Consider the following 27,023-nt stretch of genomic DNA (forward strand, 5'->3'; position numbering starts at 1 on the left):
TAAAAAGCTTAATAAATTATGTCGATCCAGTTCTACTCAATCCTGATGCTAATTTTTTTTTTTATTCATGTCACATTTTTCCTTTGCAAATAGTTCTGGTAAACCTTATCACATCTGCCTCTTTCAAGTGTTTTAGTCTATTTTTTTTGTTATTCCTTTAATGGCCTTATAATACAGCCCTCACTCTGATTGAAAAAAAAAAAAGCAGTCATGTAGCACTTTAAAGACTAACAAGATGGTTTATTAGGTGATGAGCTTTCGTGGGGCAGACCCACTTCTTCAGATCATATTCTGAAAGTGAATTGGCATGACCATTATATAACAGAGAGATACAATGAAGAAGTAAACAAATTACACAGTATTGAATCAGCTGCATATAACAGAAGATGGTGGATAGGGAACAAGGAAGAGACAAGGAAGGAGGAAATTGCTTATTGTAAGAGTCAATTAAGTGGGTAATCTGGATTTACTAAGAATATCAAAAGGTGGGGAGGCTGTCTTTGTAATGTGTAAGGTAATTATCATCTAAATTAAGGCCCATTCGCAACCTGTCGAATTTTAGCATAAATAAAAGTTCTGAAATCTCCCTCTGTAATCTGGTGTTAAAGTCTCTTCCTAGTAAGACGCATGTTCTCAGATCTTTAAGGGAATGGCCAGTTTGATTAAAAAGTGGGCTGACAGGTTTCTCTGTGTGGAGATGTCTGATGTCTGATTTGTGAGCATTGATTCTCTGGCAAAGTGACAGACCAGTTTGTACAATGTACATTGCAGAGGATTATTGCCGGCACCTTCTGTTCTATGTAGCTGATTCGTTACTGTGTAATTTGTTTACTTCTTCATTGTATCCCTCTGTTATATAATAGTCATGCCAATTCACTTTCAGAATATGATCTAAAGCAGCATTTCCCAAACAATGGGCCGCGGCCCAGTACCGGGCTGTGGGAAAAATATACCAGGCCTCAGCATGGCTGCCAGGAGCAGAGCGGGGCGGGCTGGGAGGAGATTGGGGAGGAGGGAACTGGCTGCTGGGAAGCAGTGTTGGGGCAGCAGGGCTGTTCCGCAGAGATCCGGGCAGGCAGGTGGGCAGCCGGCAAAAGCAGGGATGTGGACAGTGGGGCTGTCCCATGGAGATCTATGCAGGCGAGCGGGCGGCAAAAGCAGGGCTGGGGGCAGTGGGCTTGTAGCATGGAGATCCGGGCAGGCGGGCGGGAGGCGGGGCTGTCCCGCAGAGATGTGTGTGGGGGGGAAGGGGTGCAGGCAGCAGAAGCAGAGTTGCAGATAGCAGGGCTGTCCGGCAGAGGAGATTGGAGAGGTCAGACGGCGGAACCTGGGCTGGACAGGAGCCAGGGGGGCTGGTCCGGGGAGATCAGGAGGAGGAGGATGGGAGAATCAGCTGCCGGAAGCAGAGCTGGACAGGGGAAGCAGGGCTGGACGGGGGAGATTGGGAATAGAAGGGGGGGGGAGCGGGACTGAACTGGGCACATGCAGACCCTGCAGACCCTGGCAGACGAGTGAGTCTGGCCGGGGATTCCATTTTGCCCTCCCCCCCAACATACCCTCTCTTGAGTAGTTGTGAACTGCCTGGCAGGTAGACGCACTCAGGCAGCGTGAGCACATCTACCAGCCAGGCAGTTCACAGCTAAGGTCTGATACACCTAATTAGAAGATACCAGGCATTTTATGTCTGGTAATTTCTCAATTTCTTTCCCGAACAAAACCTTCAACTACCGGACTGTCCGGTACAAAACCGGACACCTGGCAATCCTACCCTTCCTTGCACCCTCCCTCTTAGCCAGATAACCTACCCCCAATCTGCTCCTGCTCCCGCCTCCTGAAGTGCTAATGCGGCGCTAGGTCCCCCAAGCCCTGATCCAGGCTGGGAGGAGGATGCAGTCGGGTGAAACACTGAAAATTTATTCATTTTTCATTCTTTTTTTTTTTATATGCGTTTATTTTTTTGGGCTGCAAAAGACAGTACTGAAAAAAAAAAGGGTTCCAACTAAAGTAAAAATTTGGGAAACCCTGATCTAGCCAGCTTTCTATCCATCTTACAGTCCATTTATCCAATCCATATTCCCTTAACTTGCTAGCAAGAATATCGTGGGTGACTGTATCAAAAGCTTTGCTAATGCTGGCACTGGGGGTTTTGGGAGGACCAGAAACAATGTATTTGCATATTCATCATTTGCTTACTGATATGCAAATATGCAAATGAATGTTACCTGTCCTCCAAAAGCTTGTGAATGGATTTACTGGTCCCCGTGTCAAAAAGTTTGGGAACCCTTGATCTAAAGAAGTGGATCTGCCCACGAAAGCTCATTGCCTAATAAACCATCTTGGTAGTCTTTAAAGTGCTACGTGACTGCTTTTTTTGTTTTACCAAGATCAGACTAATATGGCTATCTATCTGAACATTGTCAAGTTTAAGCTATTGGTCCTTCAATATTCTGGGATAGAATACCTAAAAGACCTCTTTCAGGACTCAGAGCTTCCTGAAGTTCAATCCTTATGTGAAATCTTTAAACTACAGGAAGCCCTGTGCTTTTACTGTTTGGACCCAGCTGAAAGAAGGCATAATTTGCTGATTAATGATTGATGCAGAACAATTACCTGCTTTATTTGATCTCTTGAGTTGATCATAGGAGCTGCTATCTTCTCTGAAAGATCAGAGAGAAATCTACAGAAAGCATAGTAACTCTTTCAGCTGCTGTGCTACTATTACTAACCAGATTTTGTTTATTAGAGCAATTTGTTAATAAAATGTCAGAATCACTGTGTAGCTGATAAATTACGTATTGCAATTGTGAAAACTACATAATGGTTCTTGAACTCCTGTTTAAGATAAAGTAATGACTATTTCTTATTTCAATTTTCTAGTTTTCTGTAGTACACAAAGCAGAAGAAATGGAAATAATTCCTGTAATAGAATGGCTGTGTGAAAGACAATTTTATTACGCAATATGTAATTTGAATATATTTTCCAGTGTCAGGTAAGAGAGAGAGAGAAAAAATAATATTTTAAAATATTATAGAATCATAGAATAATAGGACTGGAAGGGACCTCGGGAGGTCATCGAGTCCAGCCCCCCGCCCTCAAGGCAGGATCAAGCTCTGTCTACACCATCCCTGACAGATGTCTATCTAACCTGTTCTTAAATATCTCCAGAGAGCGAGATTCCACCACCTCCCTTGGCAATTTATTCCAATATTTGACCACCCTGACAGTTAGGAATTTTTTCCTAATGTCCAATCTAAACCTCCCCTGCTGCAGTTTAAGCCCATTACTCCTTGTCCTGTCCTCAGAAACCAAGAGGAACAAATTTTCGCCTTCCTCCTTGTGACACCCTTTTAGATATTTGAAAACCGCTATCATGTCCCCCCTTAATCTTCTTTTTTCCAAACTAAACAAGCCCAGTTCATGAAGCCTGGCTTCATAGGTCATGTTCTCAAAACCTTTAATCATTCTTGTCGCTCTTCTCTGCACCCTTTCCAATTTCTCCACATCTTTCTTGAAATGTGGCGCCCAGAACTGGACACAGTACTCCAGCTGAGGCCTAACTAGTGCAGAGTAGAGCGGCAGAATGACTTCACGAGTTTTGCTTACAACACACCTGTTGATACAACCTAGAATCATATTTGCTTTTTTTGCAACAGCATCACACTGTTGACTCATATTCAACTTGTGGTCCACTATGACCCCTAGATCCCTTTCCGCCATGCTCCTTCCTAGACAGTCGCTTCCCATCTTGTATGTATGGAACTGATTGTTCCTTCCTAAGTGGAGCACTTTGCATTTCTCTTTATTAAACCTCATCCTGTTTACCTCTGACCATTTCTCTAACTTGCTAAGGTCATTTTGAATTATGTCCCTATCCTCCAAAGAAGTCGCAACCCCACCCAGTTTGGTATCATCTGCAAACTTAATAAGCGTACTCTCTATCCCAATATCTACATCATTGATGAAGATATTGAACAGTACGGGTCCCAAAACAGACCCTTGAGGAACTCCACTTGTTATCCCTTTCCAGCAGGATTTAGCACCGTTAACAACAACTCTCTGACTACGGTTATCCAGCCAATTATGCACCCACCTTATCGTGGCCCTATCTAAGTTATATTTGCCTAGTTTATCAATAAGAATATCATGCGAGACCGTATCAAATGCCTTACTAAAGTCTAGGTATATGACATCCACCGCTTCTCCCTTATCCACAAGGCTTGTTATCTTATCAAAGAAAGCAATCAGATTAGATTGGCATGACTTGTTCTTCACAAACCCATGCTGGCTATTCCCTATCACTTTATTACCTTCCAAGTGTTTGCATACGATTTCCTTAATTACCTGCTCCATTATCTTCCCTGGGACAGACGTTAAACTGACCGGTCTGTAGTTTCCTGGGTTGTTCTTATTCCCCTTTTTATAGATGGGCACAATATTTGCCCTTTTCCAGTCTTCTGGAATCTCCCCTGTCTGCCATGATTTTTCAAAGATCATAGCTAAAGGCTCAGATACCTCCTCTATCAGCTCCTTGAGTATCCTGGGATGCATTTCATCAGGACCTGGTGACTTGCTGACATCTAACTTTCCTAAGTGATTTTTAACTTGTTCTTTGTGTATCCTATCTTCTAAACTTACCCTCTCTCTGCTTGTATTCACTACGTTAGGCACACCTCCAGACTTCTCGGTGAAGACCGAAACAAAGAAGTCATTGAGCATCTCCGCCATTTCCAAGTTCCCTGTTACTGATTCTCCCTCCTCACTAAGCAGTGGGCCTACCCTGTCCTTGGTCTTCCTCTTGCTTTTAATGTATTTATAAAAGGTCTTCTTGTTTCCCTTTATGCCTGTAGCTAGTTTGATCTCATTTTGTCCCTTTGCCTTTCTAATGTTGCCCCTGCATTCCTGTGTTGCTTGCCTATATTCATCCTTTGTTAGTTGTCCTAGTTTCCATTTTTTATATGACTCCTTTTTTATTTTGAGATCGTGCAAGATCTCCTTGTTAAGCCAAGCTGGTCTTTTGCCATATTTTCTATCTTTCCTACACAGCGGAATTGTTTGCTTTTGGGCCCTTAACAACGTCCCTTTGAAATACTTCCAACTCTCCTCAGTTGTTTTTCCCTTCAGTCTTGCTTCCCATGGGACCTTACCTACAAGTTCTCTGAGCTTATCAAAATCTGCCTTCCTGAAATCCATTACCTCAATTGTGCTGGTCTCCCTTCTACCTTTCCTTAAGATCATGAACTGTATTATTTCGTGATCACTGTCCCCTATACTGTCTTCCACTTTCAAGTTCTCAACTAGTTCCTCCCTATTTGTTAAAACCAAATCCAGAACAGCTTCTCCTCTGGTAGCTTTTTCAACCTTCTGAAACAGAAAGTTGTCTCCAATGCAGTCCAGAAACTTATTGGATAGCCTGTGCCTCGCTGTGTTAGTTTCCCAACATATGTCTGGATAGTTGAAGTCCCCCATCACCACCAAATCTTGGGCTTTGGATAGTTTTGTTAATTGTTTAAAAAAGGCCTCATCCACCTCTTCCACCTGGCTAGGTGGCCTGTAGTAGACTCCTAGCATGATATCACCCTCGTTTTTTACCCCTTTTAGCTTAATCCAGAGACTCTCTACACAGCTATCTCCTACGTTCATCTCCACTTCAGTCCAAGTGTGTACATTTTTAATATACAAGGCAACCCCTCCTCCCTTTTTCCCTGTCTGTCCTTCCTGAGCAAGCCGTACCCTTCCATACCAATATTCCAATCATGCGTCCCATCCCACCAGGTTTCTGTAATACCAATGATATCATAGTTGTATTTATTGGTTAGCAATTCCAGTTCTTCCTGCTTATTACCCATACTTCTCGCATTTGTATATAGGCATCTAAGATACTGATTTGATCTTGCCTCCCTGTTGTGCCCTGACCCTCCTTTCTCCTTGCCATTATAGGCCGTAGTCCCCCCCATTTCCAACCCATCTCCCAGTCCCACACATTCAGCACTTACCTGTGGGCTTTGCTCACCTGCCCCCGACAAACCTAGTTTAAAGCCCTCCTCACAAGGTTAGCCAGTCTGTGTTTTAATGTGTTTTAATCTGATAACTTGACAATACCTTTTAAAATAATTTGTTAGTTTTATAAATGGATCTTCTTTCTAAAGTTATATTTAAGGATGATCAAAAAATAAAAAAAGTACTTTCTTTAGGTTCTTGGGAGACAGAGATTCCTTTTTTAAAAAAGGCTTTTTGTTTCTTTATTTTAACCTTAGACTATCAGGTATGCCAAACCATTTTTATTTTTGCTTTTTGTCAGAAGACTTTGAATAGTGTACATTTGATTTTGAGAAGTGCTTTTCATCCTTCTTTCATAGTAAAGAACACATGAATTGATTGCCACTACTCGACCTACAGGTAGAATGCTGTAGAGCCCCAAGTTCCCTGCAGACAGAGGCTGCTCCAACATCCATGGAGCAGCCTCTTTCCGTGGTGATCTTGAGCCCACTGTGTACAGAGGCGACTCTGTGGCAGTTCTATCAGAGGCGGCAGCGCAAGGCAGCAGGTGGCTCCCCTGTGTGCTCTTCCTTTAAAACTCAGACGAGCAGGCTGGTCCAAGTTTTAAATGTAGAGCACATCGTATGTTTGTGTGTGGATTTTGCAGTTAACCAGGACCGTTAACCAATAAGCATTCCTATTGCCAACCCCAGATATATATTGTCAGTTTCTGAATTTACTACGTTAGTCTACAGGGACTTAGTTTAAAATTTGCCTTAAAATATTTCATTAGTGTGTTGCTGAAGAGTATAAAATCACATCTCTAAAAAACCTTCATCCCCTCCCTTTGGCTACCATTGGGCTCTGGGGGAGGGGAGGAGCATTGGGTTAGAGCAAGTGGGCTGGGAGTGCCTGGCTCTGTGGGAGAGACATTGGGTTGGAGTGAGTGGGGGCTGGGGTGCCTGGCTCTGGGGTAGGGGCATTGGGTTGGAGCGGGGGAGGGGGTGCATTGGGTTAGAGAGGGGGCTGGAGGTGCCTGTCTCTTGAGGAGGGGAATTGGGTTAGAGCAGGGGCTGACGGTGCCTGGCTCTGGAGGAGGGGCATTAGGTTGGAGTGGGGGGGGCCGGAGTGCTTAGCTCTGGGGGAGGGATGGGTGTATTGGGTTAGAGTGGTGGGCTGGGGATGCCTGGCTCTGAGGGAGGGTGTGTGCATTGGGGATACTTATAATTTGTTTTTTGAAAAAGGGGTACTTTATAAAAAAAAAAGTTTGAGAAACACTGCTGTAAAACATTCCTTTGGCTTCCCTGTTTCCTTTCTCCTTTGGCGAGTTGGGCAGGAAGCAGTTTTAAAAAAATATATTAGGGTACGTCTAGACTACCGCGTTTTGTCGACGGAAGTTTTGTCGACAGATACTGTCGACAAAACTTCCGTCGACAAAGAGCGTCCAGACACATTGAGTTCTGTTGACAAAGCAAGCTGCTTTGTCGACAGACCTCCGTAGTCTGGACGCAATGTTACAGGCAATAACACCTTCTGTCGACAGAGTTCTGTCGACAGAAGGTGTTATGCCTCGTAAAATGAGGTATACCAGCGTCGACAAAACTGCTGAGTTCTGTCGACGTTATGTCGACAGAACTCAGCGGTAGTGTAGATGCTGGTATAGTTTTGTCGACAAAAGTCCACTTTTGTCGACAAAACTAGGTAGTCTAGACACACCCTTAGACATGTGCACACAGTGCCCACTCTACCTTAGCTGGTGCTGGATAACCAAGACCTCAATTCTAAAGGAGGCATTACTGAGGTGATTGATCCCCCCATGTTTTGTTGTGGATTTTCCAAAGAAAATGCTGGTGTTTTCTATAGGTCACCTACATCTCCCAGTCATAGCAGAGACTTGGGATTAACATGGCTTTCTCAACGAAAAGTCTTATATGTGTTCTGATGATGTGATTGTGAACACCTGGCAAGGCAATCTACCAAAGGCAAGGCTGGCCTTGAATCTTGAAATCTATGGCTTCAGTTGAATGGCTTGTGTGAAATTTGAAAAAGCAGCTCAGAGAGACCATCTCCTTTACTTAAGGATAGAATCTCATGGCAGCCTGAAGGAAAAAGTCCTCATGGCAGACAGAAAGCCACACTTGCAGTGTAACCTCAGCCTTAGGCTACTTATTACTTCAAGTGCCTTCAAAAAGTGAGGGCAATTCTCTTGTTGTGTGTTAGTTTTATTTAAAAGTTTTCACTTGTTCTTATTCTTTCCTTCGTTATTCATCCAAATTCATCTTCCCACAAAAAACAAAACAAAACCCTGTTATCCAAGTTGTTTTCCCTTTTGCTTCAGCCTTACCCTAGTTGGACAAGAAATGCCTGGATCCCCAGGTTTTAAATGCTGCTCCACCTGCAATGATGTGATGCCCGTCAGACGGACACTCCAAATGCATAAAATGCTTAGGTGAAAACCATGTGCAGCAGGATTGCCACCACTGTGCTAAACTTAAGGCACATACATGCAGGGATAGAAAACTCTATCTTAAGATGTTAAGGCTTGAAAAGGACCAACACTCACCCAAGTGCCTGAAAAACAGAGATCCAATAAAGGGAAGAAATCCTCACGAAAGTGAGCCCTCCTCCTTACCTCAGAAACCACAGTTGTCTAAGCAGTATGCCACTGGGAGTTGAGACTGCACCACGCCTCAGCACTTATGTTGTGTCAGGGATCTCTGGCACCATCAAGCAGAGTGTACAAAAACTCAGCACTGAGGCCACAGGCCATACATGCCTGCCTCAACAACCTCGGTGCCCATTGCAACACCGGAAAAAAAACAGTAATCAGTACCAATAATATAGCATTTGGCACCACAGCTCCTAGTGGCACTGGATCCCAGTACTATCAGTACAACCGCTGGTGCCATGACTGTCATGGTACCACAACAGCTATTGGTACTGACAGATGCTCAACTAACATCAGTACCGTCTGCCACACCATCACTAATGGCACCGTTTACACCAGCACCAAGGTGCCTTCAGAGCAAGGACTTTGCCATTTCTTCTACCTTTAACTCTCCTTTCCTTGGTACCAATACATCGTCAGCTACAGCAGCATTGAGGCATGTTTCCTATCCCATGCTACTATCTAGCAATGAGGATAACAGAGCGGAGTTACCTTTCTCACCTCAACTTTCACCCAAGGCTTCTGTATTGACCTTGCATCCCAATTTCAGACACTCAATGGGGCCCACAATCCCCCCCGTGGTCCACACCTTTGGTGCCACCACACATGCCATACAGCACACAGTGGCAGTACTGGAGCCCATGGGGATATGGTTTTAAGAGAAAACACACTAAGACAACAAACAAGCAGCCCGTGACCCCTGCCCAGTGTCCATCCCTTCAGAGAATTCAGGAGGAACCATTGGATCAGCAAAACAGTGAATCAGGACCAGATACCTCACCTGACACTTCATCATCATTACCAGATGAAGCAGGAATGCCATCATCTCCCACGGCAGCTGATGGCTTCATGTTTTTTCAGGACCTTTTCAAAAGGGTGGCAGCACATCTCAACATAGCCATGAAGGTGGTCTCTGAGACCCAACATGAACTTACCAGCATACTTCATGCAGTTATTCAGGCAGCCGTTCAGCAATGCAGTTAGTTAGCAGAAGCCAGGATTCACTGTCTCAATGTCCTCATGCGTCTCTGACTCCGTTGATGATGATAACCAGAAGGATGCTTGTGTATGTGCTCAGTGATGTGTGCTGTGTAGACTTGTGCACTTAGTCTTCACAGCAGACCCCAAGAGAGCCCCCAAAGACCACAAATCAGATAAGGATCACAGGTGCCAGGCCAGGTTTATTGTTAAGCAAAGAACATTAATAGTTGTCAATAGACTCTACTGAACCACTACGCATTTGTACCCCATAAACAATGAAATGACTCAAAACAATGGAACACTTCCATTGCACTCCGAGGCCATTCAAAGACTGTCCCCCCTCTCCCCCTAGACACCACCTTATATACAGGTAGAAACACATTACTGCTGAAGTGTGAGTTTGCCACCCTCTGAAATTGCCACCAATCACCTTGTGCCTCATGATCTGATTAGACCATCTCCATCCATGATGTATCAGTCTCGACCTTTTCCTGAACCTGAGTTAGAGGTTTGTGGGGAGTAAACATCTATCAGGCTGTTATCTTAGACCCTTCCCTGCACCTGAGTTGGTACTTATGGGGAGTGGGTACCATGGTCTTTTTCAATGAGCTGTGTGTTTACAACTCATGATAAGTCCCAATTACCAATTAGTCTCGGCCCTGTTCATGCCAAGGTCTGTGAGCAGGGGTTTGCTTTTGCTCACAGCTTGGTTTGCTTTATGTTCACTGTGTTTTGTCCATTGTTAGCTAGGCCTCAGGCCACAGATCAAGCCTGTGCTATATGGGCTTATGTCTCATTCCCTCATTTTATTACACTTCAGGCCACTCCTGCCTCAAAGATTGTGCTCCCCATAAACTCTGCAGTTATGGACCCAGCATACGAATTGGCAGACTCCTGCAACCTTACTGCCCATTTGTAAAAGGGAAGATAGAAAATATTATGTCCTCCCTCCCAAGGGATCTGAATTTTTATTTACCCACCAACCGCCTAACTCTCTGGTAGTCAAAGTTGCACACCAGAGAAATAAACCAACACCAGGCATGATCCTCCCCAACTGACAGAGACAACAGATGTCTTGAACTCTTTGGTAGAAAGGTCTACACATCTTCCACCCTTCACTTTAGAATTGACAGTTATGCCACAGTACTTAGAAAATATGACTTCAATAACTACTCAAAATTCAATACCTTTATTGATGGTAAAACAGAGGTAAAGAAAAGCAGTGATTGCAGAGGGGAATGTGATTTCATGCACAGTCCTGCAAGCTCCCCTTGATGCCGCTGACATAGCTACTAGCACAACAGCCACAGCGGTTGTTATGAAGTGAGCCTCCTGGTTTAACTCCTCAGCATTTCCCAGGGAAATACAGTCCACTGTGGAAGACCTCCCAATTGAGGTTGAGAAGCTCTTCTCAACAAAAACCAACAAGGTCCTCCATTCCATGAAAGATTCACAGGTGACCCTGCATTCCCTGGGTATTCATACACCTGCAACCAGAAGACAACAATTTAGGTACCAGCCATACCAAAGACCCACATAATGCCCTCCCCCCCCCACCATATACCTACTATCAACATAGAAAGAACCAGTTGTCTCAGCAACAACATGGTTGGAGTAGGCAGCAGCACAGATGTAACCAGATCAGTGCTGCAAATCAGCCACCCCAGCCAAACAAGCAAATTTGAGGCCTCGGTCGAGAGACCAAAAACAATTTCCCTTGCTCCAGAGCTGCTAACTTTTGAAAAAAATTTAACCATCATCTTCTGCCATTTTACATAACATAGCAGTCCATAACAACTGATAAATGGGTGCTGTAATTCATCTGTACTGGATACACTATTCCTTTTATCTCTATTGCCCCTTCCCACACACCTATCCCATCCCTCTTCAGGGACCATTTTCACAAAGATATCCTACAATGCGAAGTTATCATCTCCTTGGATTGGGCGCTATAGCATTGGTCCCACAGAGGAATGAGGGGATGGGATTCTAGTTACACTGTTTCCTTGCTCAAAAGAAGAATGGTGGATGGTGAACCACTTTAGACCTTAGAGCCCTTAACAAATTCATAAGGAAGCAGAAGTTCAAGATGGTAACGCTAACCACTATTTATTCCCTCTCTGAAGCTCAGTGACTGGTTTTCGTGTCTCAACTTTCAGCACGCCTATTTCCATGTGCATATTCATCCTGCCCACAGGTGCTCCCTCTGCTTTGTCCAAGGTACGCACCATTACCAATATACAGTCCTGCCATTTGGACTCTCTGTGGCACTGAAAGTTTTCTCCAAGATCCTTGTAGTAGTTGCTGCCTACCTAAGGAAACTTGACATCATCATTTTTCCTTACCTAGACAACTACCTAATCAAGTCCAGATCAGAGGCACAGTCCTGCAACAACATCCACACCATCACGACTTGCTTCTAGTCCTTAGGTCTATTAGTAAATGTAAGAAAGTCAGTACTCACATCGGTACAGACCATATAGTTCATAGGGATTCAACGGTGGCCCACCAAAAGATTTTAAAAGATCAGGGACCTGGTCTACAAGCTACACGTAGTCTCATAGACTCATAGACTTTAAGGTCAGAAGGGACCATTATGATCATCTAGTCTGACCCCCTACACAGTGCAGACCACAGAATCTCACCCATCCCTCCTAGAATAATCCTCTCACCTATATCTCAGATATTGAAGCCTTCAAATACTTTGAAGACCCCAAGATGCAGAGACTCCTCCAGCTGTGATCTGTACCGCATGCTACAGAGGAAGGCGAAAAACTTCCAGGGCCTCTGCCAATCTACCCTGGAGGAAAATTCCTTCCCGACCCCAAATATATGGCGATCAGCTAAACCCTGAGCATGTGGGCAAGACTCATCAGCCAGACACCCAGAAAGTTCTCTCTAGTAACTCCTATCATCCCTCCATTGACCTATTTCCCACTGATAATGAATGGTCAATTAGTTACCAAGATCATGTTATCTCATCAAACCATCCCCTTCATAAACCCATCTAGTTTAATCTTGAAACTAGATAGATCTTTTGCCCCCACTACTTCCCTTGGAAGGCCGTTCCAGAACCTCACTCCTCTAATGGTTATAAACCTTCATCTAATCTCAAGTCTAAACTTCCTACTAGCCAGCTTATATCCATTTGTTCTTGTGTCCACATTGGTATTAAGCTTAAATAATTCCTCTCCCTCCCTGGTATTTATCCCTCTAATATATTTAAAGAGTGCAGTTATGTCCCCCCTCAGCCTTCTTTTGGTTAAGGTAAACAAGCCAAGCTCCTTGAGTCTCCTTTCATAAGACAGGTTTTCCATTCCTTGGATCATCCTAGTGGCCCTTCTTTGTACCTGTTCCAGTTTGAATTCATCCTTCTTAAATATGGGAGACCAGAACTGCACACAGTATTCCAAATGGGGTCTCACCAATGCCTTATATAATGGCACTAACACCTCCTTATCCCTACTGGAAATACCTCACCTAATACATCCCAAGACCGTATTAGCCTTTTTCACGGCCATGTCACAATGGCGGCTCATAGTCATTCTATAATCAACTAGGACTCCGAGGTCCTTCTTCTCCTCCGTTACTTCCAACTGATGTGTCCCCAGCTTATAACTAAAATTCTTGTTATTAATCCTTAAATGCATAACCTTACACTTCTCACTATTAAATTTCATCCTATTGCTATCACTTCAATTTACAAGATCATCCAGATCTTCCTGTATGATATCCCAATCCTTTTCTGAATTGGCAATAGTTCCCAACTTTGTGTCATCCACAAATTTTATCAGGACACTTCCACTTTTGGTGCCAAGGTCAGCGATAAAAAGATTAAATAAAATTGGCCCTAAAGCTGATCCCTGAGGAACTCCGCTAGTAACCTTCCTCCAACCTGACAGTTCACCTTTCAATATGACCCGCTGTAGTCTCCCCTTTAATCAGTTGCTTATTCACCTCTCAACTTTCATATTAATCCCTATCTTTTCCAATTTAACCAATAATTCCCCATGTGGTACTGTATCAAATGCCTTACTAAAGTCGAGGTAGATTAGATCCACTGCATTTCCTTTATCTAAAAAATCTGTTACTTTCTCAAAAAAGGATCTACCTTTTGTAAAACCATGTTGTAATTTGTCCCAATTGCCATTAGCCTCAATGTCTCTAACTACTTTCTCCTTCAAAACTTTTTCCAGAATCTTACATATTACAGATGTCAAACTAACAGGCCTATAGTTACCCGGGTTGCTTTTTTTCCCTTTCTTAAAAATAGGAACTATATTAGCAATTCTCCAGTCAAATGGTACAACCCCTGAGTTTAGAGATTTATTAAAAATTTTTGCTAATGGACTTGCAAGTTCATGTGCCAGTTCCTTTAATCTTCTTGGATGAAGATTATCTGGGCCCCCTGATTTACTCCCATTAAGCTGTTCAAGTTTGGCTTTTACCTCGGATATGGTAATATCTGCCTCCATATCTTTTTTATGTTACCATTATTCCTAAGCTCTTCAATAGCCTCATTAAAGACTGAAGCAAAATATTTGTTTAAATACTGGGCCATTCCTAGATTATCCTTAACCTCCACTCCATCCTTAGTAATTAGCGGTCCTACTTCTTCTTTTTTTGTTTTTTTCCTATTTATATGGCTATAAAACCTTTTACTATTGGTTTTAATTCCCTTTGCAAGGTCCAACTCTACCTGACTTTTAGCCTTTCTCACTTTGTCCCTACATGCTCTAACCTCAATAAGGTAGCTTGATGCCACAGGCCATAGCACATGATTGCCTTCAGCTGCATGGTCACATGCAGCGTGCAAACCAGTGGTCCCCAATGCACTTCTATTCATGAGATGCCTTCAAGTCTGGCTCAGTATGGTCTACAGACCACACTACCATTCCATCACCAGGTCTCTCTCCATCCCGATCATGGTAAAAAATGCACTACTGTGGTAGACAAAGGCACAGAACCTATGTACAGGAATTCCGTTCCAACCAACAGAGCCCTTTACCACCAATAAAACAGTTGCCTCCTTCACAGGCTGGGGGGCACACATGGGAAGCTTAACAACACAGGGCCTCTGGACACCAAGGCTACGTCTAGACTGGCATGATTTTCCAGAAATGCTTTTAACGGAAAAGTTTTCCGTTAAAAGCATTTTCGGAAAAGAGCATCTAGATTGGCACGGATGCTTTTCCACAAAAGCACTTTTTGCGGAAAAGCGTCCCTGGCCAATCTAGACGTGCTTTTGCGCAAAAAAGCCCCGAACACCATTTTCGCGATCGGGGCTTTTTTGCGGAAAACAAATCTCAGCTGTCTACACTGGCCCTTTTGCGCAAAAGATACTTTTGCCTGAACGGGAGCAGCATAGTATTCCTGCAAAAAGCACTGATTTCTTACAGTAGGAAGTCAGTGCTTTTGCGGAAATTCAAGCGGACAGTGTAAACAGCTGAGAAGTTTTTCCGGAAAAGCGGCTGATTTTCCGGAAAAACTGGCCAGTCTAGACACAGCCCAAAAGAAAAGTCACTCCACATAAACGTAGTGGAACAAAGATCCTTACGACTAACCTGTCTACAATTCCTTCTGGCAATTGCACACAAGCACATCAAGATATTCACTGACAATGTCCCCAGTATATTTTACATAAACAGACAAAGGGGCGCCCATTCCCATACTCTGTGTACAGAAGCTATTACCTTGCGGAATTGATGCTTTTCCCACAACATCACCCTCGTGCTTGTTATCTACCAGGTGAACTGAACACCATGGCCATTGCATTAAACTGATCACTGCCCCAAAAGGATGATTGGCAGATTGATTGCGATGTTCTAGACACAATCTTCTCACACTGGGATCACCCTCTAATAGACCTTTTTGCAACCAGTACCAACAAGAAATGCCCCCATACTGCTCAAGGGCAGGCATAGGCAAAGGAACAACAACTCTTTTATACCTTCCCTCCCATTCCTCTCCTTCTCTGCATAATACTCAAGCTAAGAAGGGACAAAGCCAGACTCATTGTAATAGTCCCATGCAGGCCCAGACAGCCCTGGTTTCCCTGGGTATGTCTACACTACCACCCTAGTTTGAACTAGGGTGGTAATGTAGGCAACCGGAGTTGCAAATGAAGCCCAGGATTTGAATTTCCCGGGCTTCATTTGCATCTCGCTGGGCGCCGCCATTTTTAAATGTCCGCACTAGCGGACATTTAAAAATGGCGGCGCCCAGCGAGATGCAAATGAAGCCCGGGAAATTCAAATCCTGGGCTTCATTTGCAACTCCGGTTGCCTACATTACCACCCTAGTTCAAACTAGGGTGGTAGTGTAGACATACCCCGTTATTCAGCATGCAGCTCCAGGCTGATATACCAACTGGGTGCACAAGCTGAACGCCCATGGTTCACCAAACCGTCTTCAGGGCAGTCATACATGAAGGACACACCATTGCCTGCACTGCATTCTCTCAGCAATTGACGTGGCTGACACGGCAGCAAGGGCAACTGCTACAGCTGTGGTCATGAGGAGGGCATCATGTCTACATGCTGTAGGGATCCCTAAAGAACTCCAAAGCAAGGTGGAGGACCTCCCATTCAACAAGCATGAGATCCTTGCAGCCAAAACTGATGAGATCCAACCCAGCAGTAAGAACTCACATACCACTCTGCGCACATTAGGCATGTACATGTCACCATACAGACAGAAGCGCTACTGCCCCTATAATAGGAGCAAGGACATACATTACAATCATCCTCAAAACAAACCATATAAATACAATCATTCAAGACAATGCAAACATAGGAAGCACCCACAATACTCATGGTCCTCTGGTATCCAAATTTGAAACATTGGTCGAGCGTCTGCCCGATCTCCCTGATTCTCCAGTGCAATAAAACCAGACACATCTATTTGATCCCTTCCTCCCTCATTGGGATTCAATAACATCCAGCCAGAGGGTTATGGAAACCATCCGTATGGCATACACAATCCTGTTAATTTCCCTTCCCCCATCTTCTCCTCTTCCCAGTACCTCTCCAGGGACCCCTCTCACCAGATACCTCACAAGCAAGAGATCAATCGGCTCCTTCAGCTAGGAGCTATAGAGGAGGTCCCTGAGCTGTACCAGGAAGAGGGTTTTATTCAAATTACTTCCTAACTCAGAAGCACACAGGGAGCTGGAGGCCAATTCTAGGCTTCTGCAAACTACACAAGTTCCTGCGAAAACAGTGCTTCAAGATGGTCACACTAGTTTCAATCATTCCTGCACTAGAGAAAGGGGACTGTTTCACAGCCCTTGACCTGTAGGATTCATATTTCAACATCCTGCCCTCAGATGCTACCTAAGATTCACCATGTGGGATAATCATTTCCAATACAAGGTCCTCCCCGTCAGCCTATCCTCCACTCTGTGGGTCTTCTCAAAAGCCCTAGCAGACACCGCAACCTACCTTTGGCATCAAGGGGTTATGATCTTCCCATATCTAGACAATTGCCTAATAAAGGGGTGCATGAGAACAGACTCAGCAGAAATGGTATCAAAGACCAAGTGACTCTTCAACTCCTCAAGGCTCCTCATAAATAAGCAGAAGTTGACTCTTAATCCCATACAGGACTTGGAGTTCATAGAGGCACCCCTCAACTCCATATCAGCCAGAGCATATCTACTGCAGCAAAGATTTGATATGCTATGCAACCTAGCCGCCACTCTACTTACAACCCCCCCTACGACTTTCCATACCTGCTTCCAGCTGATGGGCCACATGGTGGTCCAGTATGCACGCCTACATTTCCATGCCTTCCAGCATTGACTGGCATTGCTATATACACCATTGCAACATCCATTGCACAAGCCTGTAGTTGTGCCCAAGCCAGTGCTGGACTCCCTCAAATGGTGGTCATTCCCCCACAGTCTCCTTTCCGGGGTTCCCTTTCTCCAACCAGACCCATCACTACAGATCACAATGGATAGGGTGGGGCCCACACCTGCACCACCAGATGATACAGGGCAAATGGTTACCCCACAAGGCCATACTGCACATCAATCTACTCGAGCTCAGAATGGCCAGGAATGCATGCAGACACTTTCTTGGCCATTACCAATTGTACCATCTGCATACTTACAGACAATACTGCCAGCATGTTTTACATAAACAGACAGGGTGGAGCTTGTTCCCAATCCCTCTGTGCAGAGACTATCCGGCTCTTGGAACTGGTGTATCCAGCACGGGATCTTTTTAAAAGCAGCATACTTACCAGGGGTCAATAGAGTCATGGTGGATGCTGTCAGCTGCAATTTTGCCTTAGATCATGAGTGGGAACTTCACCCCGCAGTGATAGCCCTATCTGCAGAAAATGGAGTGTATCTGATGACGGATCTCTTCACAACCAAGAGCAACACCAAATGCCCTCATTTCTGTTTCCAGGAGGGAATGGGCAAAGGATCCAGGGGAGATGTGTTCCTAATTACATGGGGTATGAACCAATTCACTATGCTTTCCCTCCAGTACCATTGATCCCCAGAAACCTGCACAAGATTCACTCAGATGGAGCTCAAGTCATCCTAGTGGCCCCATCCTGTTCCAGACAGACCTGGTTCCCATACCTTCAGCGCATATCCATCGAATTACCGTATCCTTTCCCACACAGATGCAATCTCTCCCAGAATGTGGGCAAACTACTTCGCCCTCAACCTCGTTCCTATGCCTGGCTCTTGTCTGGTTCTGTGGCACTGAATCGGGTTGCTCTGAGCAAATAAAAACTGTCTTCCTTCATAGCATGAGGCAATCTACTAGAACAACTTACCTGTAAAAATGAAAGCGCATCTCAGTGTCATCAGACACACGCTGATCCTAGCAGAGCCCCACTCCATGTGGTTCTCTACTATCTATATGGCTTGAAGAGTGGTGGCCTATCAAATTCTTCCACTAAAGTACACCTGGCAGCCATTACGGCCTTCCATGACTACATTGTGAAGGGTCATCAGTATTTGCGCATCTGGTGACTAGACGATTTCTCAAAGGACTCCAAAACCTCTACCCTCCTTGCAGGGCCCCATCACCCTCATGGGACCTAAACCTGGTTCTTGAGTCCCTTATGAGACCTCCCTTCAAACCTATGGCCACTTGTCCTTTCCTATTCCTCACAATAAAGGTACTTTTTCTGGTAGCCATCACCTCTGCAAGGAGGGTTAGCGAGATAGGAGCCCTAATGACGGGCCCACCATACACTTTAGTATTTGCTAAAGACAAAGTGACTCTGAGACCAGGAGTGGCCAGAGGCCGGCTGCGGCAGCTGGCGCCCCAGGCGGAAGGCGCGATCGGCGCCCCCGCTTGCATGGCCATCAATGGTTGTGACGGAATCATCGGGCGCCTGGGCGCCCCATGATGTCATCATCGGGAGCCCCATGCCGGCGGCACCCTAGGCGACTGCCGAGACTGCCTATGCTCACAGGCCACCCCGTCTGAGACTACATCTTGCTTTTCTGCCTAAAGTCAGCACTTGTTTTCACATCAATGAGCTCATAGTTCTGCCTAAGTTTTTTTCAAAGCCACACATATCTTCCAGACACACTATGCTCCATACCCTGGATGTCAGAAGGGCTTTGGCTTTCTATATTGACAGAGGCATTATACAAGTCCCCCACGTCTGTTTGTCTCTGCGGCAAATTATTCCAGGAGCAACTCAATTTCTACATATTGTATTTCCAAACTATCAGCTTGCATACTCCAGTGCCATTCCCTTCGCAACAAACTGCTAATGACGCTGCTGAGAGCACACTCCACTCATGCTACAGCAGCATCCATGGTGTTCCTGAGCAGTGTGCCCCTCAAAAACATTTACTGGGCAGCTACCTGATCATCTGACCACACTTTCTCTATGTATATGCCATCATATCTCGGCTGATGGCAGATACAGCAGTGGCTATAGCAGCTCTATCTGCCACTATTAAACAGTGACTCCAATTCCCGCCATCCATAGTAAGTACTGCTTTGTAGTCACACCTTATGTGGCACTCACAAAGACATCACTCGAAGAAGAAAAGGAAGTTACTCACCTCTTACAGTAATGACTGTTCTTTGAGGTATGTGTCCCCATGGTGCTCCATGACCCTCCCTCTCTCCCTGCTACTCAAAGTCAAATTGTTCTTTGGAAGATGAGGAACTGAAGGGGGGAGTTGGGCCACATATGAAATGTCCAACCTCCAGCAGTGCAAGCCACCTGCTACAAATCCGTGGCCCGACTGCTAACTGCCATGAAAAAGCTCTGATTCTGTGGCTCCAGGGATGACCTGTCACCTTACATGGAGCAGCCACAGGGACATACACCTTGAAGAACAGCTGTTACTGCACAGGGCAAGTAACTTCCTTTTGCTGTACAAGGTGAGTAAAACTTCCTTATAATTGTGGGAGATGCTGCTATCAGGAATGAAATTATTAGGTACCATTTTATGAAATGATAAAAATTTGCCATTTGTATTTTTCTAGAATGAAGAAATATTTTTTCACTTGGAAAATCAATGTTCGAAAAGCTAAGACAACCAAGAGCAAGTAAGTTAGAATACAAAATATTTTTGTGAGAAAAATTAAAAGAAAACTGAATGGTCTGAAATATACCTGTTGAATAAAGTGCAAATTAGTCTTTCATTCTTGTTATATCAGCAGGAAACAATTACAGAAAATGTGTTACGGCATCTTTATTGTATTGATACCTGCATGACAAAAATTATTGCAATGAAAGTTCAGCAGTATATACATATTACTGTTAATCATAATATCACAGGGTATGTCTACACTGCAGGGCTAAGATTGAACTGAGCTTCACAACATCAGCTACATCAGTTGCTTAGCTTAAATCAAAATTGCATAATTCAGCTTTTGGAGCTGTCTACACAGCAGGAAATTGAAGAAAGAACACTTTTCCTTCAACTTCCCTTACTCCTTGTGAAATGAGGGCTACCATGAATCAGAGTAAAAAGTCCTTCAGCTCAACATTATTTCAAAATACAGGTTTGTAGTGTAGATGTGCACTATGTTATTTTGGATTAACATCACTTATTCCAAAATAACACTGCTGTGTAGATCTACCCACAAAGGACAATCTTTTTGTAGTACAGAGCCTAGCACAATGAGGTAATGGACATGATTAGGGATTATACATTCTTTTAATAGATTCTAAGGCTTATTACTATGTTAATAATAGAGTATGAGTGAGTCTCATCAGTTATTTGTATACATGGATACACATTCACATCCCTAAAAGGAATTTTGAATATTCACCTGCATAAAGTTGCTCACAGGTATAAATATTTTCAGGATCTTGACCCAAGATGAATTAGGCCATGTTAGTTCTTGGATAGGAAACCTCTGAAGAACATCAAGATACTACGTTTGGTGGCATTCTTCCCTCATAGTTGGAGTTTGAGAACTTTATTTAGTTTGGAAGATACTGTAGAAGTTCAAATATTTCTGGTCATTATTGATTATAAACATTACATTTCTTACAGATCTAGGGATTGATCCAAACCTCTTTGGAGTCAATGGGAATCTCTCCATTGGTTTTATAAAGAGCTTTGAATCAGTCTTTTATGATGGCACTTGTCTTTAATTTATTAGGATATTTGGTTTAGAAGTAACAAAATTTAATTTAGTCAATAATAGGAAAAGAATTATATGCATCACAAAAAAATTACATGATTTTTAAGTTCAGTAATGTCTTCATTGCTAAACTAAAGAATTAAAAGGGGGGAATAGTATAGAGTTTCAATTACTATATATTTCTGAAGTGTCTATTTAACATTTACCACACACACACACACACACACACACACACACACACACACACACACACACACACACACACACACACAAAAGAGAGAGCGAGAAGCATTTGATTAATTTTACACCTCAAGATGCTCTTCTTGTTTCCAGAACAATGATGTACGAACAGCTTTTTTTGGCTGATGAATTATTTCTGAGCTGCTTGCTTTATATCCAAGGACTATGTGAAGATGCATGTAATATTAATAGATGCAAAGGATTAGAAGATCATGCCATTTATTTGATAAAGGTGAGCAAAGCAACTATATTTTAAGTGTAAATACACAAAAAAATTAATTGATATATCACAGTTCAGTAATTATTAGTGATTACATTAAAAAGATATATTAAGATGTTCTTGGATAATTTTGGAAAAGGGCATTTCAGGAATGGGTCATGTGAGCATATGACTGGTTATGGAGTTTTCATTTCCAGCGAAACAGGTGAATGGAGGAATTCAGTGTCAGCTTGCCAACTGATAATAGGAACCAATTTGAAGTATAGGTTGGGCATCCCTGGTCCGGCACCTTCAGGATCTGACTGGTCCAGGATGAGGAATTTTTCTGGCCTAGGAAAGGTCATTTCTTGCCCCGCTGCCATCAGCCCCACAGTCCTGGTACAGCCATTAGCATCCCAGCTGCCAGCCTTCTGGCAGCCAGCTGATGGCCCTCTGCCACTGGCCCTGATACCGTGTGCTAATCTCATAGCCCCGCCAGATAGCCATACAGCTGAACACTGGACACACAGCCCCACCAGCCCTCCACCAGGACTCTCTGGTCCTGGAACAACTGGGGTTTTGCTGAATCACAGATTTTACCAGACCAGAGCATCCCAGTTTAGAGAAGTTCAACCTGTATCATTTAAGAATTGATATGCGTGGTTTAAAGTATATGAATTGTACAGTGTGTCACCACCACAATGCAGTATGTTAATGTGTATTGTGATGTTAATTCATTTGCCCTAAAATAGTCCTCCAAAAGCTGAAAATCTATCTCACAGGTGGTTTGGAGCATGTCATTTATCTGTACTTCCCATCTTATCTATAAAATGGGGATAATGATACTAATATTTTTTGTAAAGCACTTTGATATTTATGAATGAAAAGTACAATTTAAAAGTTAGGTTTTATCACCTGTGGTTTTTTCATCATATGTGTATTCTCGATCCTTGATTGGGGGCCCTAGGTGCCATCTACCACAATACAGATGACAAACTACATGAATACTGATGGAGTCTGCCATAAAGTAACAAGGTGATCTGAAAAGCAGTTTTCCCCCCTGTTTTTAACCATTTGTAAAGTTGTATGCATTGTTGTGAGGGTACTGGCCCTTTAAGGGTAAAAGCCAGCCCTGGGAGAGGGCTGAGAGAGCTAAGCCCCATATCTGAGGTAGGTACTAGCTAATTAGGATCCAGCTGAGGAGAATATAAATAAAGGGTCCTGGAGGGGAGAAGAGTCAGATTCACTCTTTCTCTAGCTGGGGAGCAGGAGGGACTTAGCTGCCAGGGAACCTAGAGGCTTTCTGACCAAGGGTACGTCTAGACTGGTGACAGAGGCATGTAGATTAGGCTACCAGACATAGGAAAATGAAGCGGCGATTTAAATAATCACTGCTTCATTTAAATTTACATGGCTGCCGCGTTGAGCCGACAGACAGCTGATCAGCTGTTTGTCAGCTCAGCGCGATAGTCTGGATGCGTGGGTGTCGACACTTCTACGAGGTGTACAGCTAGTTTGGATTAGAAGCCTAATCCTAACTAGCTAGTCCGTGCTGCGTGTAGCCGCGCGGCACGGGGTCCGACCCAGCCGGCATTTAAAAATGGCGCCGGCCGGCTTCATGCAAATGAAGCCCGGGAAATTCAAATCCCGGGCTTCATTTGCAACTGCGGATGACTACATTACCCCCGCTAGTTCGAACTAGTGGGGTAGTGTAGACATACCCAGGGTGAATCAGATTAGTCTGTCTCCATTATTCCTTCTAGAATTGTTTCTGTTAAAAGATCTTTGGTGGAAAGGGGCACATTTATTTCTCCAAATCATTTCAAGAGAAAGATCAGATTCAAGCTACTGCTTTTTGAGGGACTTGAAGGCATAGATAAGTACTCTCTGAAGCATGTCCCCCAAGGCTGACTCTTGCACCACCCATATCGCCAGCCCCCTGCCCTGAGCCCCTCCTCACCCCAAGCTCCTACCCTGACTCCTGCTTACCCCCATACCTCTCCCTGCCCTGAGCACCCCATACTTACATTTCTTACAGGTATTGTTGTTGTATTGTACCCTCCCATCCCCCTGACCTAAGCCCCTCTCAGGGAGGTGCAACACAACAGTACCTGTAAGAAACTGAAGTTACTTTCACCCCTGCGTTGTCACTACTTACCAGGATAGAATCTTTTATCTTGAATACATGGCCTACATTTTTTGTCCCTAGACTCTTGTATTTACATTTAGCAGTGTTAAAACACACATAATTTGTGCACAGCTTACAAGGTAAATTATATGGCTCTGTATCAGTGACCTCTCTTTCATTACTACTTCCCCGTTTTTTGTGTGTAATCTGATAATGTTATCAGTGAGGGTTTTGTTTTCTTCCAGGTCATTGATTACAAAATTATATATATATATATGTGCACATCTCCATCTATCCTACTTGTATCAATATTTAACATTTGTGAAAAGAATGGCCCTCACACAGTTGCCATGTAGGCTGAGCTGTGTGGGATGTTTAGAACAGTGCATCTTGCTTGCATGGCCTTCCACCTGAAAGGCAAGATGATTAGAGTCCGCATGGATAACACAGCGTTAATGTTCAACATCAACATGCAAAATGGAGTTTGTTCTTTGGCCCTCTTCCTGAAGGCCCTCAAGCTATGGGACTTCTTTATCAAACACAATATCGACTGGAAGCTTGTCATTTCCCAGCGGCACAGAACTATCTCATGGTTCGCTTGAGTTGAGACTTCTCTTCTCACTAGAGTGGATACTGCACATAGAGAGAGCCCATTTTCTTCTTGTCATGGGAAGAGATAAGCCGTACACATTTCTCCCAATTATTTTAATCAATGAAGTCCTTAGAAGATTTAGAGAGATAAAGCCATGGTTCTTTTGACAACATCTGCATGGTCCTGACAATGTTTGGGAATTTGTTGAGTCTGGAGGTGCTCTCCCAATGGCCACTGCTGGACCAGTCCGACCTCCTGTTCCAAGAATCTGCTCTCCTCCTGTACCCCATCCTCACATCTCTCCACCTCACTGTGTGGGTGCTTTATGGCTGAACCCTGAGGAATGAACCAGTTTGGAGTGGATGAGGGGCCAGCTGGTCTCCACCCAGAAAATTTCACCTCTTGCATCTGCACTGGCTATGACCTGGTTAGCATCCCCCATCTCTGATTATGAGAACTTGTTCAATCAGGTTTTAGGCCTCTTCATCAGTGTTCCTGGCTCATGTTTCAATCCAGGACATCTGCTGGGCAGCTATGTGATCTTTGGTGCACACTTTTGCTGTGCACTATGCCATTAATCTCCCAGACTAGAGAGGATGCTAGGTGGTGCAACCTTCTCATTCCTGAACTCTTATCTACCTCTGAGTCACTGGGAATTGTCTATTGTGGAGCGGACACGAGGGAGAAAATATAGTTACCTGTTCTGTAACTTGTGTTCTTCAAGATTTGTTGTTCATGTCCATTCCACATCACACTCTTTTCCATTAACCGACTCTCAGGCAAAAAGGTGGGGGGAGAATGCAGTGCCTCTTATACCATGTCATGGAAACACTCCCTTTTAGGTGCTATCAGGGGAAAAATATCTGACACTGGTACACATGACAAGCTTGTCCACTCCACAATAGGTGTGCATGAGCAACACATCTTGAATAACATAAGTTATAGAACAAGTAACAGGTCTTTTTCTCCATTTTATTGCCCAGATTCATTGCATTAATGTAGAAGCATTTCAGTTGTTTTCCTTGATCTGCACCCAGTTTTCTAGTTGGATTGGATATAGTCCTTTCACTGAGTGTAACACCTGCCTGAGTACTATTCCAGTCAACATTTCCATTCCTCTTCCCCCCTTCATTCTCACACTTTTAACTTGTAATGTTCCATTATCTCTTACTGCATTTTCATTTAGTTAATTTTCTTCTATGGATTGAAGCCAGGTATGGAGATTTCATGAGTTTCTCCCAACCTTCTAGCATAAAGACCTTTTTATCAATCGTTCTAGTCTTGATCTGAGAAGATTCAAACCCCACATACTCAAGAGGATTCCATCAGTTGAAGAATCTTTTTCTGTGAACTCATTATCTCCCTCAAACCTTCCTCACAGCACTAATCCTTGACATTATATAGTTTGTCTCTGCAGTTCTCCAATGAGTCATGTCTGTTCATTACTAGTTAGAGCTTTCTCAGGCTTGCAAAGGCCTTCCATTTATGCTTCCCCAATCAAATTCTAATGATGATACTTCCATCCTGGGTTGGGTTGCTAACATCCAAATATCATCAGACGTGAACATTGTGGCATCAGAAAGATACTCTTCTACATACATATGGTGTTGAATGAAGCTTTGAATAATTCATTTAGTATGTATAAACTTTCTTCATTTGATTCAGATAAAAAAGTATTGGATGTGTTACTTACCCTCCAATTCCACTGATTCTGCAACTTTTAGTGAAGTTCAAGCAAGATTCAGCTTCCATGAGTCTCACTGCACTAGCATGTCCCAGACCATACTGGCTTCTGGATGGTTATTAATACCCTCATAGATCAAACTTTTTCAGAATAATGGGACAGTTCTTTACATGAAGGTGTCATCCTTAGTTTTGGTAGCCTGGAAGTTAACTTCTTGAATCACATTTAGAAATTCTTTTCTTAAATATTTTAGGATATTTTATTAAATAGTAAAAGCTTTCCACTTGAACAGCTTGGAAAAGATTTGATGGTTAACCCCAGAGTCTTAATATTTCACCTTTTTAATGTGATGTACCTTCCATTTTAGATTACTTTCTGTACTTAAAATTCTCAGGATTGTTGATTAGTTCCATTAAAGTGAATCTAGATTCACTAGCATTTGCTTATCATCCTAAGAATGATGGTTTTAATATATTTTTATCCTTTTAAAAGTATTCTTATGTATTTCAGCTAAAAAGGATCCATATGCTCCATTAATTCTGAATGTTGTGTGGTCTAGTTTAATGAAAACCCTGTTTGAACCTTTAGGTAATTGTCCATTAAATCTTCTGTCCTTGAAAATAGTTTTTTAGTAGCAGTATCCTCTGCATAATGTGTGGGTGAAAACTTAGAGGTCTGGTCCTGCCTAAATATTTTTTCTGAAGGATAGGACTTTAGTAAAGCCTTGACCAAGTTTCTTGCCTAAATTTTGTCCAAAAATTCACAATAATAGAGGGGAAAGGTAAAGTTCAGACTGTACCTGGGAAATGTACCTCCAGGTACAGTCTGAACTTTAGCCTTTTGCCTGAATATAAATCTTTTAGGCTTTCTTTAATTATTTGTGGCATCAAAAGTATTAAACAGATTTTCCCTCCTCTGTTTCAAATTGGATTTCAAGATATATTAGATTGAGCTGTCCATTTGCAA

The 27,023-nt window shown here is 43.4% G+C and overlaps 1 protein-coding gene across 4 annotated transcripts in view; it reads left to right on the forward strand.

Moving 5' to 3' along the window:
- DNAH14 (dynein axonemal heavy chain 14) overlaps positions 1-27,023 on the forward strand; it is a 599,282-nt gene that overhangs the window by 98,105 nt on the left and 474,154 nt on the right. For all 4 annotated transcript variants that reach the window (XM_075925276.1, XM_075925277.1, XM_075925279.1 and 1 more), the window contains 3 exons: positions 2,878-2,990; positions 20,105-20,167; positions 21,548-21,686. In XM_075925276.1, coding sequence (XP_075781391.1) covers positions 2,878-2,990; positions 20,105-20,167; positions 21,548-21,686 — 315 coding nt within the window. The remainder of the gene's footprint in view (positions 1-2,877; positions 2,991-20,104; positions 20,168-21,547; positions 21,687-27,023) is intronic.

This window comes from Pelodiscus sinensis, chromosome 3 (genome assembly GCF_049634645.1).
Source record: "Pelodiscus sinensis isolate JC-2024 chromosome 3, ASM4963464v1, whole genome shotgun sequence".
NCBI classification, from domain to species: Eukaryota; Metazoa; Chordata; order Testudines; family Trionychidae; genus Pelodiscus; species Pelodiscus sinensis.